The sequence below is a fragment of the Balaenoptera physalus genome, assembly GCF_965194825.1.
Source record: "Balaenoptera physalus genome assembly, chromosome: 1".
Lineage (NCBI taxonomy): Eukaryota > Metazoa > Chordata > Mammalia > Artiodactyla > Balaenopteridae > Balaenoptera > Balaenoptera physalus.
Window position 1 is genome coordinate 120,257,551 of NC_138882.1, and position 14,385 is coordinate 120,271,935.

Consider the following 14,385-nt stretch of genomic DNA (forward strand, 5'->3'; position numbering starts at 1 on the left):
TTTGTACCATTTTTTTAGATTCCACATATAAGCGATATCATATGATATTTGTCTTTCTCTGTCTGACTTCACTCAGTATGACAATCTCTAGGTCCATCCTTGTTGCTGCAAATGGCATTATTTCATTCATTATTATGGCTGAGTAATATTCCATATAATACTAATTTTAAATGGGAAAATCATGTTTGCTATTTTTCTTTTAATTATTTATTTATTTATTTATTTATTTATTTATTTATTTATTTATTTATGGCTGAGTTGGGTCTTCGTTTCTGCGCGAGGGCTTTCTCTAGTTGTGGCAAGCGGGGGCCACTCTTCATTGCGGTGCGTGGGCCTCTCACTATCGCGGCCTCTCTTGTTGTGGAGCACAGGCTCCAGACGCGCAGGCTCAGTAATTGTGGCTCACGGGCCCAGTTGCTCCGCGGCATGTGGGATCCTCCCAGACCAGGGCTCGAACCCCCGTCCCCTGCATTGGCAGGCAGACTCTCAACCACTGTGCCATCAGGGAAGCCCATGTTTGCTATTATACTCTTATCAATATACTATAAAATACATTAAAAAATTTCTTTTTAAACTTACAGAAGATGAATTTCCCAGACCATAGGAACTTTTAGTATATCAGTATCCTAGATGTAATCCTACAATAACTAAACCTTGCTCAGAATATGTTAGAACAAAGAAAAAAACTAGCCAAATATAATTTTTATATCAATCATTAGATTTAAGTGCTTTCCACATTAGTAAAGCTGATCTAATCACCAAATAACATTATGAAAATTAAAGACAATTTTTAAACTAGCTGCTTATTTTCTAGTTGTATCTAAGATATACCAAAACAATTAGAGAATGACAGTTTAGAATAAAGTAAAAATTGATTAAGTGCAGAAAATAAATGATACAGGAGTTAATGAAGAGGGAGATAACTTAGGTGTCAGGAGCTGGAAAAGAATGGATTTCAGAGAGCAAGACTTGGTAATCAGGTCTCTAACTCTAGCCTTGGGCAAATCATTTCTATTCTCTAGGTTTATATTTCTTCCTCAGTGAAATAGGGCTATTTGAATCTCTACTTTAAGATTGAGCAGGAGAGATACTGAGCCAGAAGTTTGGAACTGCAGTTGAATGTCATTAGTAACCATGGAGAAAGAAGTTTCATTTTGGTGGTATTGGTAGAAAGTGGTGAGAAATGAATGAAGACAGAAAATGTTGACTAATATCAGAAAAAGTTAATATAGGTAGAAATGGAGAGAAGTGGGGGTGGGGAGAGGAAATATATTAATTTGAAGGACAAGGACAAGGAAAGGACAAAGATTAATTTTTTAGGATAGGAAAATTTTGAGCAGTTTGTAGTTTAAGGGGAAAGAGCCCCTGGAATGAGAGAAACTGAAAAAGTGTTTTCTATTCAAACTCTATTCCAAAGGTTTACCTGTCATATCTGACAGTGTCTCCAGTTCTTTGGCAGCAGAAGGTCCCAGAGCAATGGTGTGGATGATCGCACCACTTTGTTTTACCTCCTCAAAGCATAAGTTTATTTCATTATCTTCCCCATCAGTTAGTAATATGATTTCAGAACCAGAAGTGCTTTGGTTACTGTGGATAACTGCCTGATAGTAAAAAACCAGATTATTAATTATACAGTATAATATCTAAATAAATTAAACTAAGAATAAATCTGTTCTTTAGTCTTGTAGAAGTCTTTAGGCCTATGCATCAGAGTAGGCAAAAGGAAACTTTGTTTGTATTGTCATTCCAGGTTTTGTTGGTTTGGAAATGAGTGTAACATACAATGGTCTTGTAGGTTTCCAAAGGCAGAATGTTAACAGTGCTTTCACATATACTTAAGCTACCCAAGAGAGAAAGAATAAAACACTGAGAACAATATCTAACACATAGTGAGTACTCAATGAATGTTAGCTATTATTATTATCCCAGGAGATACTTGGGGTAGAGGCAAATGACCCAGGCAGTTTGGAAGGTTGCACACTAGACAACATTTGTAAAGCCGTGACTGAAGGCACGTGTTCAAAGTTAAATGATGTGACGTGCCTTTTAACGCATTTTAGTTGCTAATTGAAGAATCTCAGGATTTCCTGGAAAAAACATTGACCTGTCATGAAGAAGGAAGTTCCTGAATTTATCAAGTATTATAATTTTGGGGGTATTTTCCTGATTTTTACCAAAAGTAGTGGCTAAGACAATTTACTCAGACAAATTGAGAGTAAATTCTTGCTCTGCCATTTGCTAAATAGAATAGCTAGTGTTTAGTTTCTCTATCATTCTTATATATGAATATATATTTATAATAGAGTTCTATAAATAGCTCACTGTAATGATTACCTTTTTGAACTTTGGAGTAAGAAAGACCAGATCTACCAATTACTGACTCTATGATCTTGAGAAAGATATTTAATTACTCTGAACCTCAGTTTCTTTATGTGCAAAATGGGCATAAAAACAGTGCCTGACTAAAAAATTAATGGTAACGATAAAGTAAGATCATGAATGTAAAGCATTTAACATAGGCACTAATGTAGTATATGCTCAATAAATTTCAGATATTATTATGATTCGGTAAGTAAAAGCTTATATGTTGATATGGTTTCTTTACATGAGTAACAGAGGTTTTTTAATGTTTGAATGTAATTTGATATAATCTCTTCAGTAATAGCCTCTGTGGTCAAAATATCATAGATATATATCAAAACATTAAGAAAAACATATATGAACCAACATGTGCAAACATTATAACATATTCCCAAGATATAGTACTGTCATATTTTAGAAGTGAGTAGACATATATAAGCATTATGATTTTTATAATAATAGCAATCCTTTCTTGAGCACTTGTTTATCTTTTTTATTGAATTATAGTTGATTTACAATGTTATATTAGTTTCAGGTGTACAACATAGTAATTCACTCTTTATGAATTATACTCTATTTAAAGTTATTACAAAATAATGGCTATATTTCCCAGTGCTATACAATATATCCTTGTTGCTTACTTATTTTATATGTAGTAGTTTGTATCTCTTAATACCATACCCTAATCTTGCACCTTTCCCTTTCCTGTCCCCACTGGTAACCACTAGAGTGTTCTCTATATCTGTGAGTCTGTTTCTGTTTTGTTATATACATTCGTTTGTGTTATTTTCTAGATTCTACATATAATTGATAACAGAGTTTTTGTCTTTCTCTGTCTGACTTATTTTCCTAAGCATCATACCCTCTAGGTCCATCCACATTGTTGCAAATGGAAGAATTCCATTCTTTTTTATGGCTGAGTAATATTCCATTGTATATATGTATTATATATATACATACATACACCCTACATCTTCTTTATTCATTCATCTCTTGATGAACACTTGGGTTGCTTCCATATCATGGCTATTGTAAATGATGTTGCTTTGAACATTAGGGGAGCCCTTATTTATCTGACATAGTTCCTATTAAATGAGATAGGTTCTGTTACTTTCCACATTTCATTAATTGAGGAAACTGAGACTTTCTTAGTTGAGTAACTCACCCACAGTCATTTAGCTAGGCATAATAGAACCAGAATTCCAGGTTTGTCTGGATCTAGAACTTGTGTGTTTTCTTAAAGCAATATGATTTACAGCAAACAGATATCATGAGGAAAGCTAAGAGATGATATTAACTAGTGGCCAAAATAAGAGTAACAGTCTCCACTTTTTAGCTGAGGCAATGAGAGGATCAGTGAAAGGAAACGGTTTTCCTTTCACTGAAAAAGAATATAAATAGGCTTAAATAGAGGCTGTCTTAGGTTGGAAGAAATTCAAATGAGTACTGAAGGTGTTTTAATATAGTTCACAATTTTTATTTCATTAAATTTCTATGTATCTGTCTTGAGTTTGGTACTATACTTGAGGAACTACCTCTATCTTTGTGATTTTTAAATGTCAATTTAACTTGATGAACTGGGGTTTTCTTTATCCGTAATATAAAAATATTAGTAATCTCCCTCTTCCACAATCCCCTTAACAGCATTATTTTCTCCTCATAGAAATTCAGACTATGGGCGTGATAAAGAAATGAGGAGCTCCTAACTAAGTAATGATGATTATGTGCACACAGGATTTTTCTTCCCTTTAACCACTCCTCAGCACAGCTCAGTTCCTCAAGGGCATGTTGGTGAAATAACCACACTCAGAGAGGATCCAACTATGAACAATAGTCAACAGAAGGTCTTTAAAAATTATTTAAGTGAGGGACCTCTAAGCTCATGACCCTTGTTCCAAGAGAGCTGGACAAAATTAAAAGCAATGATAAATGGCAAGTGATATTTAGAAAAGCATTCTTATTTTACCTGGAATCCTGCTTTGAGTCCCCTGCAAATTGAAGTTCCACCATCAGCTTCTTGAGGCAGATTTTGGTAAACATTATCATCAGTTATTTTTGTTAGATGATTTAGGATTTCAGCAACACTGTCAAATGTAACCATCCCAACCAAGGATCCCTTTTTGATAATTTGAATCAAGTGTAGTTCTGCTGCTTGATTCATTCGAAAGAGACGCTCTTGGGCTTCCCTGGTGGTGCAGTGGTTGAGAATCTGCCTGCCAATGCAGGGGACACGGGTTCGAGCCCTGGTCTGGGAAGATCCCACATGCCGCAGAGCAACTAGGCCCGTGAGCCACAACTATTGAGCCTGCGTGTCTGGAGCCTGTGCTCCGCAACAAGAGAGGCCGCGATAGTGAGAGGCCCGCGCACCGTGATGAAGAGTGGCCCCTGCTTGCTGCAGCTGGACAAAGCCCTCGCCCAGAAACGAAGACCCAACACAGCCAAAAATAAATATAAAAAAAATAAATTAATTTTAAAAAAAAAGAAGGAAATGGTTTTCCTGTAAGAAAAAGATGTCTGAACAATTCCTGAGTTTCCTCCAACCTTGACAGATTGGTGAAAGACAAAGTTCATGGGCCAGAGATCATAATAATAATTGATTACTGTATTTTAGCGTTTAACTTCTTCATTATATTATAAGGAAATAATATGAAAGAAAAACTTTAAAAATCAGTCATGTTATACTTGGAAAAGCCTTAAAATTTTATACCTTCTTCTTGAACAGTAAGGAAATATTTAAAAAATGCACACAAAAATGTTTGTTGCAACATAATTTTTGATAAGTTGAAAATCACCAAAATGTCCAATAATGGGGGTTATTTGACTAAATTATAATATGTGCATACCATATGACCATTAAAACTTGTGTCATGGAATCGTTTTTTTCCTTGGGGAGTGTTTAAGGTATAGTAAGGAAAAAAATCATATTATAAAACATTATATAAGATATAATCACATTTCTGAGGAGGAAAAACAAAATACATGAACAGAAAAAAGATAGGAATGACATATGCTCCGTAGAATTATGGATGATTTTTGTCTTTTCTTTTTGTTCAGTTATGTTATTTCTAGTTTGTTAGAACTAAAAGTTAAAGAATAAACATCATCCATAATCCAATAACCTTAATATAACAATTATTTTTATTTTAGTATATTATCTTCTAGTGCTTGTCCATATAAAATCACTGTACTAAAATTTATTAGAATAATAAAAATATTTTTTAGTTAGCTTAGTAGAACTAAACCTAAGATTAAATTATATTTCTATTAGCTTAAATACCTAATTTAGGAGAGCTAACAAATAAACGTCTTACTGAATTCATGCTTCCAGATTTATCAAATAACAAACAGACTACCTGCTGTTTGGACTTGAGTAACGAAAATGTAGGATGAGTCGGTGGATTCATTTCTGTCATGGGAGATATATTCTGAAAGTCATCAGAGTCCATGATTACATCCCATGTGGTTCTGCCATTGCACATTTTGTTTTGTAGGTTTGGAGCTTCTGTATCGTGTGTTTTTTCTGTACAAAATTCAGTCACCTGGGAAAAATCAGTTGAAAGACAATAGTACGGTAACTGACGAGGCATTACCTTCCTTTCCAAATATACAGTTGGCTGCCTTATACATCCTCCACAGATTTTATCTCCTGACAATTAAAAATTGTTTCATAATCTTAACATTCTCACATCCATTTTGCATACTTGAATGGAGAAAAAGCAAATTAAAACCATCACTATGCACTGGAAATTTATTTGGTAGTTCTTTTAGGTATAGGTAGATCATAGCACTGGGGGATGATGGCGGCTGACGCAACTGCTTAAGCTAACTTCTTACTTTCCCTTCTAGACTCTTGGGGGACTCAAGCCTTGAAATAAGTTTAATGGAAAAAGGGACAGGATTTACAGTAATTTCTAGCTTCCCCCTAAAAGTGGGGTAAAGATAATGGCCTTCTTTAATTGCCTAAGTATTTTCTATCTCTTTATAGTTTATTGAAAAACTTGAGAACAGATATTCTAACAATCTCAAATGTAATTGGCTCTGGTGAACTTAGACATAAAATAAAATAATATTCCCCCCAAAATAATGAAAATGTGGGAAGAAAATGAGGAAATGTGATTGCTTCTCTTTGAGTTGCAAATGGTGAGTTGTATCCAGTAATTCTGCCAAATATTTCATTACTATAGAATCTATGAAAATCCTCCAAGTTTTGAAAACGTGGTAACTTGGAAAAACACGAGCATAAACTAGTAGCATTCAGGAAAGAATTCGTCTTGCAGTAAAGCCTCAGCTTTATAAATATCATTTTGTTTTTTTAAATGCCCTCCTCATATAAATCTCCTGCTGTAAGCTCAGATTTAGAACTAAATTATTAAACTTGAATACCTTTTATTCAAGTTTTAAGAGTTTGTTTTCCTTCTGTTAAGTTTCTGATCTACATTTTTCAGAAGGGGTTATATTGGATGGGAGAAAAATATAGTTTTCAGTCAAAACAGTGATTTATAATCAACTTGATGATATGAAATGCCTACCAAATGTGGCTCCTCTTGCTACTGTCACTGCCTTTATTCAGGGCCTTCAGATGTCTTATCTGCCTATTGCCATGGCCCTCCAACTGGTCTCCCTGCCTCCACTATCTCACTTCCTTTTGTTTTTCACAGTCAAAAACAAATTATCATCCTGAAAGGATAAGCTGGTTACATCACTAGTCTGAAGTTGATAAAATAAAATCCAAACACCTTAGTTTTGTAGGTTCCAATTTTGTGTTTCAATCTCATTTCTTGCTTCTTCCTCACCATGTATGCTTTGCTTATAGAACATTGAAATTTCTCCTGTCCTTAGAGTATGCCAGAAACTTTCACAAGGCTCTCGCTAATACAAATGGAAAAGGAAATTTGTGCAAATTAGAAAAAGGTGCCCTTTTCTCAAGTTCTTTTATTGCTGTCTAACTGAAAAGTGTTCTAATAAATACGAAAATCTTTAGTGACCATGATGCAAGTAATTTGGGCAGTGCTCAACTTGTACAGTCATGTGTGGCATCCTGTATTTTTCTTCTTTTTTTAAATCTTTTTTCTTTCTTTCTTTCTTTTTACATCTTTAGTGGAGTATAATTGCTTTACAATGTTGTGTTAGTTTCTGCTGTATAACAAAACGAATCAGCTATATGTATACATATTATCCCATTATCCCCTCCCTCTCATCCCTGTATTTTTCCATCTTTGTTTCTGTAAACCTGTTTCTTTGCCTAGAATACCCTTCCCCTTCCTGCTTTAGCAAGTTCATACTAATTTTATTTCCAAATCCCAGCTCAAAACTCATCTCATTAGACACAATTTTCTGACCTCCAATTGGAGACATTTGCTGTACTCTCATGGCACTTAGTTTCTATTTCTTCCTACTTTGTATTCATATTTATTTTTCTTTTATCTCTACCTCTCTCACTAAATTGAGTTCTTCAAGAACAGTTATTTTTAATTATTTCTATATTTTTTCAGTTCCTAACATGGTGCTGGACATGAAGTGGGAATAATGAATTTTAAAGAAAGAAAATCATGGACTTGAATATTTATTATTTCAGATCATATTTCTCTCGGGTCTGAGCTTATGCCCTGGGTACAGATGCTATGCAATATATTTAGTCTATGTTATGATAATTAGAAGGTTGTGTTATTATGCACAAGATATATGGTTAAAGTACAGTATTTATCTCTGAGCCATATCTTACATAATTAGTTGCCCTCCATATTTCAGTTACATGATTTTCTTTCATTATTATTTATTTTTCAGGTAGGCAGCATGAGTTATCTCCTCATAGTCAAATGCTTTTGGAATTTATAGTTTGATACAGACAGTATATATTCCAATTATCCTCTTGTGTCACATGATCTGATATTCTATTTGGATGCTGAACTTTGGCTGCCTTTGTGGATCCAGATTCAGCAGGTTAAAGTGAAACTTCTAGATTCATGTTTCAAATATTCCCAGGAGGGAGTTTTATTAAGCTGGAAAACAATTTCTACTTAAATATCTCATTGGATTCATTTAGGAGTTTTAGAAAAAAATATCGAGTCTATATTTTTACTCAGGTCCTTCATCATTAATGCCCTAGACTCCAAAACAATTTAAATCTTATTGGAAAGAATAGGCCTTTCCAAACCTCTACGCATAGAAGTCTATGTTGCTAGTAATTTGGTATGTGAAAATTTGCTTCTTTTAAATGTTAGTTTACTATCTAGAGATAGTATACTTTATCTTGATTTGTTGTTTTTGATAACTTTCATATGTTTCATATTTTAAAGTCTTTTTTACATGTTTGGAAACTTTCATTAGGTAGCTATAATATGTTTGCATTAATTAAGACTGGATTTATCCAGGGAAAGAGACAATTTCCTATTATCCAAATATTTTATAAATTTAAAAAATAAAAAATTTTAAGTTTATTTATTTATTTATTTATTTATTTTTTAACATCTTTATTGAAGTATAATTGCCTTACAATGGTGTGTTAGCTTCTGCTTTATAACATAGTGAATCAGTTATACATATACAATATGTTCTCATTTCTCTTCCCTCTTGCATCTCCCTCCCTCCCACCCTCCCCATCCCATCCCTCTAGGTGGTCACAAAGCACCGAGCTGATCTCCCTGTGCTATGCGGCTGCTTCCCACTAGTTATCTATTTTACATTTGGTAGTGTATATATGTCCATGACACTCTCTTACCCTGTCACATCTCACCCCACCCCCTCCCCATATCCTCAAGTCCATTCTCTAGTAGGTCTGTGTCTTTATTCCCGTCTTGCCACTAGGTTCTTCATGGCCTTTTTTTTTTTCCCTTAGATTCCGTATATATGTGTTAGCATACTGTATTTGTTTTTCTCTTTCTGACTTACTTCACTCTGTATGACAGACTCTAACTCCATCCACCTCATTACAAATACCTCCATTACTCAGCCATAAAAAGAAATGAAATGGAGGTATTTGTAATAAGTTTATTTTATACTCACCTTGTGCTAAGCACTGTAATCGTACTTTCTTTATATTAGCTCTCATAAAACTAACAGCAATAACACTGTAAAGTGAGTTTTATAATTCCTATTTAAAAGACTAGAGAATTAAATCTCAGATTTAGCAGTTTGCTCATAGTAACACAGCTCGAAAATGACAGACTGGGTTTTGACATCAGATCTGTCTGACTCTAAGTCACCTGTTCTTATCTACTGAGGTTTATGCATTTAACCAAATATTTCAGGTCAAACATTAGCTTTGGAACTTGAATTATTGTGTTGTTATTTTTTAATCGGTCAGATTGGTGATTGTGAACCTTTCCTCTTTTGTTGTTCTGTAGAGACAGAGCTGTTTATGTTTTCACAATATCACTCTGCAAAACTTAGTGTGCTTTAGTGTGAAGAAAATGGAAAATAGAGACTGTCAGTACTTTCCCAAGCTACAGAATGAATTACTTTGGAATAGTAATATGAATAACACTTAGAAGAAAGAATTAAAAGTAAGGTTGTAGTTCTAGACACAAGTCCACAGAAGTCAAATGAGGGAAGGGATGTAATAAGAAATTCTGTGATGCCAATGAGAAGGGTACAGTTCTACCTCTGAAGAAAAAAAAAAAGCAGGTTAGTAAGAAAAGGTGGAATAATTTCCAGATACACCCTGACAAGACTGGATACACAGGACTGGATAAAATGGCTATTAATTAACTGTCTTAGTAATTTCCCTTATTTCTATTGGTATATATAATTTCATGGTAGAAAATCCAGCTTCCCTAATTAATTTTTCCTAAAGGGTTCCTTTGTGAGACTAGAAAAAGAAGGTACTTACAGAATGGAGACTTTGCATAAACATAATGGACTCCCTTGCAGTCTGGGATTTTTCTGGGATGAATATACATTTTGCTTCATACAGCCTTGTCTATGAGTCACCTCTGCATGGCCTTGTCATGCAGCTGCCTCCCTGGCATTTCTTGAAAACCACGTTTATACCAGTAATATGAATTGAACATCTGTGATGAACGAATTAGATTATATTTGTACATGAAGGCCAGAGAAATTATGAATAAAGATTAGCATCCTAAAATCATTCCCTCAGTGATAATTGCTATAGACCATGTACCAAAATCCCATTTTGACAAAAGTAGGCACAGTGTCCTCCCCCTATTTACCATTGATTTCAACAAGAACAGTGATGTTAATTCATATTTCTTAATGTTCACTGCTCATTAATGTGATTAATATATCTATTATCCTTGTGACCTTGAGCTTAAGATGATAATTCCTAACTCACAAGGATGTTGTGAAAATTAAGTGAGTTAAGAGATACAGAGGAGTTGCTTCCCAGCAGGAAGAGGAGAGTCAATATTATGCTTAAAACCCTCTTAAATTTCTTATGTATGGTACACATATACATATATATATATATATATATACACACAAATATATATATTGCTATATAGGTGTATACATATATGCATGTATACCAAACATACAAAACCATGTGTGGTTTTTGTGTTTACAGCATTTTACAATTTACATTTGAAAATCACTGAGCTAGACTGAAAGAAGAAATGAAAATAAACCCTGCATGGAAATGCTTGTGCATTCCAACATTTTGGTCTTTATAAGTAAGATAATTGTCAAGGTCCTGGCAGAGAATGAGGTGGGGTGGGGTATAGGTAAAAGATAAAAGGAGTTCTTGTTTATCTGCAGGATTTACTCCCATTCTGTGTTAATATTAAACTTCAAAACATTAGTCTATTTAAATAAATTTATTTGTATTGCAAGGATTAAAGGAGATGGTTAGTCATGTTTTCCAAGAGGGTTAGCTCTAGAGTAAAAGCCTGAAAACTAAACTTACACTGCCTCCAGCAAAGTGCCTGGCACACAGTAGGAGCTCAATAAATGTTATATTAGATACTTGTTTTTACTAATATATCTCTTTTTATGACTGATAAGGAAACATTTATTTTTCATTAATTTATTAAAAATTGGTTGTTTGATACATTCTTTGTTTAGCTTTTACTTTGTACCATGCCCAAGGCTAGGGGATTAAAAAAAAAAAATCAGCCCTCAAGGATCTTAAAACACAGACAATTACTGCCCAGTGTGACAGGAGCCCACGCACATTGCTTTGGGAACAGTGTCAAGGATGTCTAACCCCAAATGGAGGGAGAGGAAAGACACTTAGGGAAGAAGCATTTAAACTGAGTATTGAAGGATGAACAAGCATTGTTTGAATAAGGGAGATGGTGCTGGGAGGAGTTGCGTGGGAGGAGGTGACAGTAATGAGTGTCCTGGGTTGAAAGCCTCCTCTGTGTGAAAGATTCCAGGCAGCTTAGGAGAGATAAAGCAAACAACACAAAGGCATTTTTCTACCACACCTCTTTTCTCTAATATGTTTTTTTATCCTAAAGACTTATTTTCTATTACACTGATTTCTGTTGCTCTTTAATACTCATTAACTACTCCATGTGCTTGACATTTTTAATTTAAATATCTCGTCTATTCATAAATAGGACCTGTCTAAATCTACCCAGAATTATACTTCTTAAAAAATAATTTTCTCACTTATCCTTATGAAAAGTACTTCTTTTCTTTAAGCTCAAGATTAAATGAAAAATAAATATATTTAATATGAGGCTCTAACAGTTTAATTGATTTCAATGAAACAGATTCACCTTAAAAAGTTATGAATCAAACGGAATAAAAAATTGGGTAGGAACTTGAACTCTAATTCTCAGATATCTTAAGTTTTCGGGTACAACTTTTTTCTTTCTCTTTCCTCTGACAATAACATATTTTTAGTACAACTCCCATGAATACTGAAGTTTTCCCCAAATTTTGATTCATCTTGATTCCAAGGTGTAATACCAGAAATTGTTGGACAGATATATAGTGGGGCAGGTTGGATATCGCAATTAACTCTATGAGCATTCAACCACTGAGGTAGCCTTTGTTTGCCTAGTACAGAAAATTAAAAAGTCATAAGTGAAAAGTTTTGAAAACAGATTTGTTTAATAGAATGATACCTTGTTGCTTCAATAGTGTTTCTTCTGGAAATATAGAATGGCTGGTCCACATTATACTTATCAAATATTCCCCATCGGAGATGGGCCCACTCATGGACAAATACTCTGCCTATGAGAGAATATTGCCACTTATAAATTTATGTTTAAAATACACGTATCCCGGCTTTATGAAAGTTCACGTTACACCGCTTCACTTTTACGAAAGACCTTAGTACCTGTTTTTGCTAACAGAAAGAAGTTTGAAGAGAACTTTTGCTTTTATGAAAAAAGGTGAAAAGTAAAAATAGCAATCAGCATTTGTTTCGCAGCCAGCTGTTTTACAGACAGCACACACCCAGAGCAGGAAGAATGGCACCACCAAGCTCCTTCCCTGGGAACTGCACTCAGCATCTCACCCTTAAACCCCATAGATTTGAACTGTGTCTGTGAGCATCTGTGCTTTATCTCGACATATTTTGTTCATCTGTTAACAAGATGTGTCCTAAGGTAATTGTTTCTTTGCTGTATACAATTTTGACTTATGAAAGGTTTCAGAGAAACGCTTCTTTTGGATAGTGGGGGAAACCTGTATTTAACTATTTTCCTTATATTTTAAGTCTCCCTTCCCCATATCCTCAACCTAACTGAGTCAAGGAAATCTAGAAATTGACAACTTTCATTAGGCCAAAGAAGTTAAAATGGGTTAGTATCAATAAATGGTTAATTTTATTATTAAACACACACAAAAATAAATATAATTAGGTTGAACATAACTAGTAAATTTCCAAAGGTATTAATACCTATTTTTTCCTTTAAAAATAAAAAAAAAAAAACCCATTAATCACAATGTTATATTTGTTTCCAGTGGAAATAAAAATAGAAGTATAAAATAGATATCCCTACCTCAGGACCCATAGATAGGCAAATTATTAGTCAACAAGAAGTTTGGAGTAAAATGTATATATTGTCCTTTTTCTCCACATTTTCCATGTTGAAGTGTATAGGGATCATCTCCATATTTTAGGTAAGAATTAGCAACTATGACATCTGCCTAAAAAGCAGAAGAGCAAACAAGCCAAAACAGATCCCAAGAGCAATAGAAACAAGGAATTTTTCATCTAAATTAAGACCAGTAATATTATTAATTTAAATACTAAAGTAGTCATTAGTAATTACTAAAAAATTATGAGTATTAATTTTTTTAAATCACAGGAAGAAAGAAACAGTTTAGGAGCTAGATAAAATACCCTACCTGGTCATATGCTTCTTGTTTTGGCATTAAGTACTCAGATTTTGACTTCCACGTCATTGGAATTAAAATGCTTACATTCCTGAAATAAACTCTTCGTTTGGTGGCATGAAACAGGTAAGTAGAAGCTTCAGTTACCATTTCCTGACAAAATTAAAAATACCTTGTAGTAACAATTTCACAATGAAATGAACATGAAAGTGTACATACAAACAAGAAGAAGCTAATTTAAGCCCCTCTCCCCAAATATTTTGGCAAAGACTAACTGAAAAATAGGTTACATTTTACTATATTTCTCTAGTCTGTAAACTCTCATTTTTATATACTTAGAAATCAATTCTTTATTTTTCACTTATCCAGACCTGCATTCAGCGTTATGGGTTGGAGCAGGGAGTGAGGGTGCTAGGTGAGATATAAAGGTGATTAAGACTGGCAGTCTGTTGGCAAGTTGCTTATTGAATTGAACAGAGGTGCTTAAAATGGGGTTGGGAGTTTAAAGTTTGGTAGATTTTATACTGTTGTTAATTGAAAAAACCATTTTGCTAGATTTATTTTGAGTTATCTTCTCATAAGGAATGTGTTCATAAAAGGCAAAGTTTTACCAAGCAGTGATTTTCTGAAAATATGTAGGTCATTGGCTTCAAATTCCAGTTTTGCTACTTATTGTATGACTGTACAAATCACTTAACTTCTCTCAATTTATACAACAAGGGTAATTAATAATCTCTATTCTTGACCACCTCATAGGGATATTGAGAGGATCAA

General features: G+C 34.0%; 1 protein-coding gene and 1 long non-coding RNA gene across 3 annotated transcripts in view; one reads left to right on the forward strand and one right to left on the reverse strand.

Moving 5' to 3' along the window:
- The window catches only part of LOC309636992, an 88,992-nt gene that overhangs the window by 60,389 nt on the left and 14,218 nt on the right, over positions 1–14,385 (forward strand). The window lies entirely within an intron of this gene.
- LOC309636970 (calcium-activated chloride channel regulator 1-like) overlaps positions 1–14,385 on the reverse strand; it is a 40,655-nt gene that overhangs the window by 17,847 nt on the left and 8,423 nt on the right. The window contains 9 exon segments of the mRNA XM_082410874.1: positions 1,424–1,601; positions 4,328–4,540; positions 5,673–5,900; positions 10,190–10,279; positions 10,283–10,370; positions 12,393–12,501; position 13,275; positions 13,279–13,422; positions 13,624–13,764. Of these exon segments, the coding sequence (XP_082267000.1) occupies positions 1,424–1,601; positions 4,328–4,540; positions 5,673–5,900; positions 10,190–10,279; positions 10,283–10,370; positions 12,393–12,501; position 13,275; positions 13,279–13,422; positions 13,624–13,764 (1,192 nt within the window).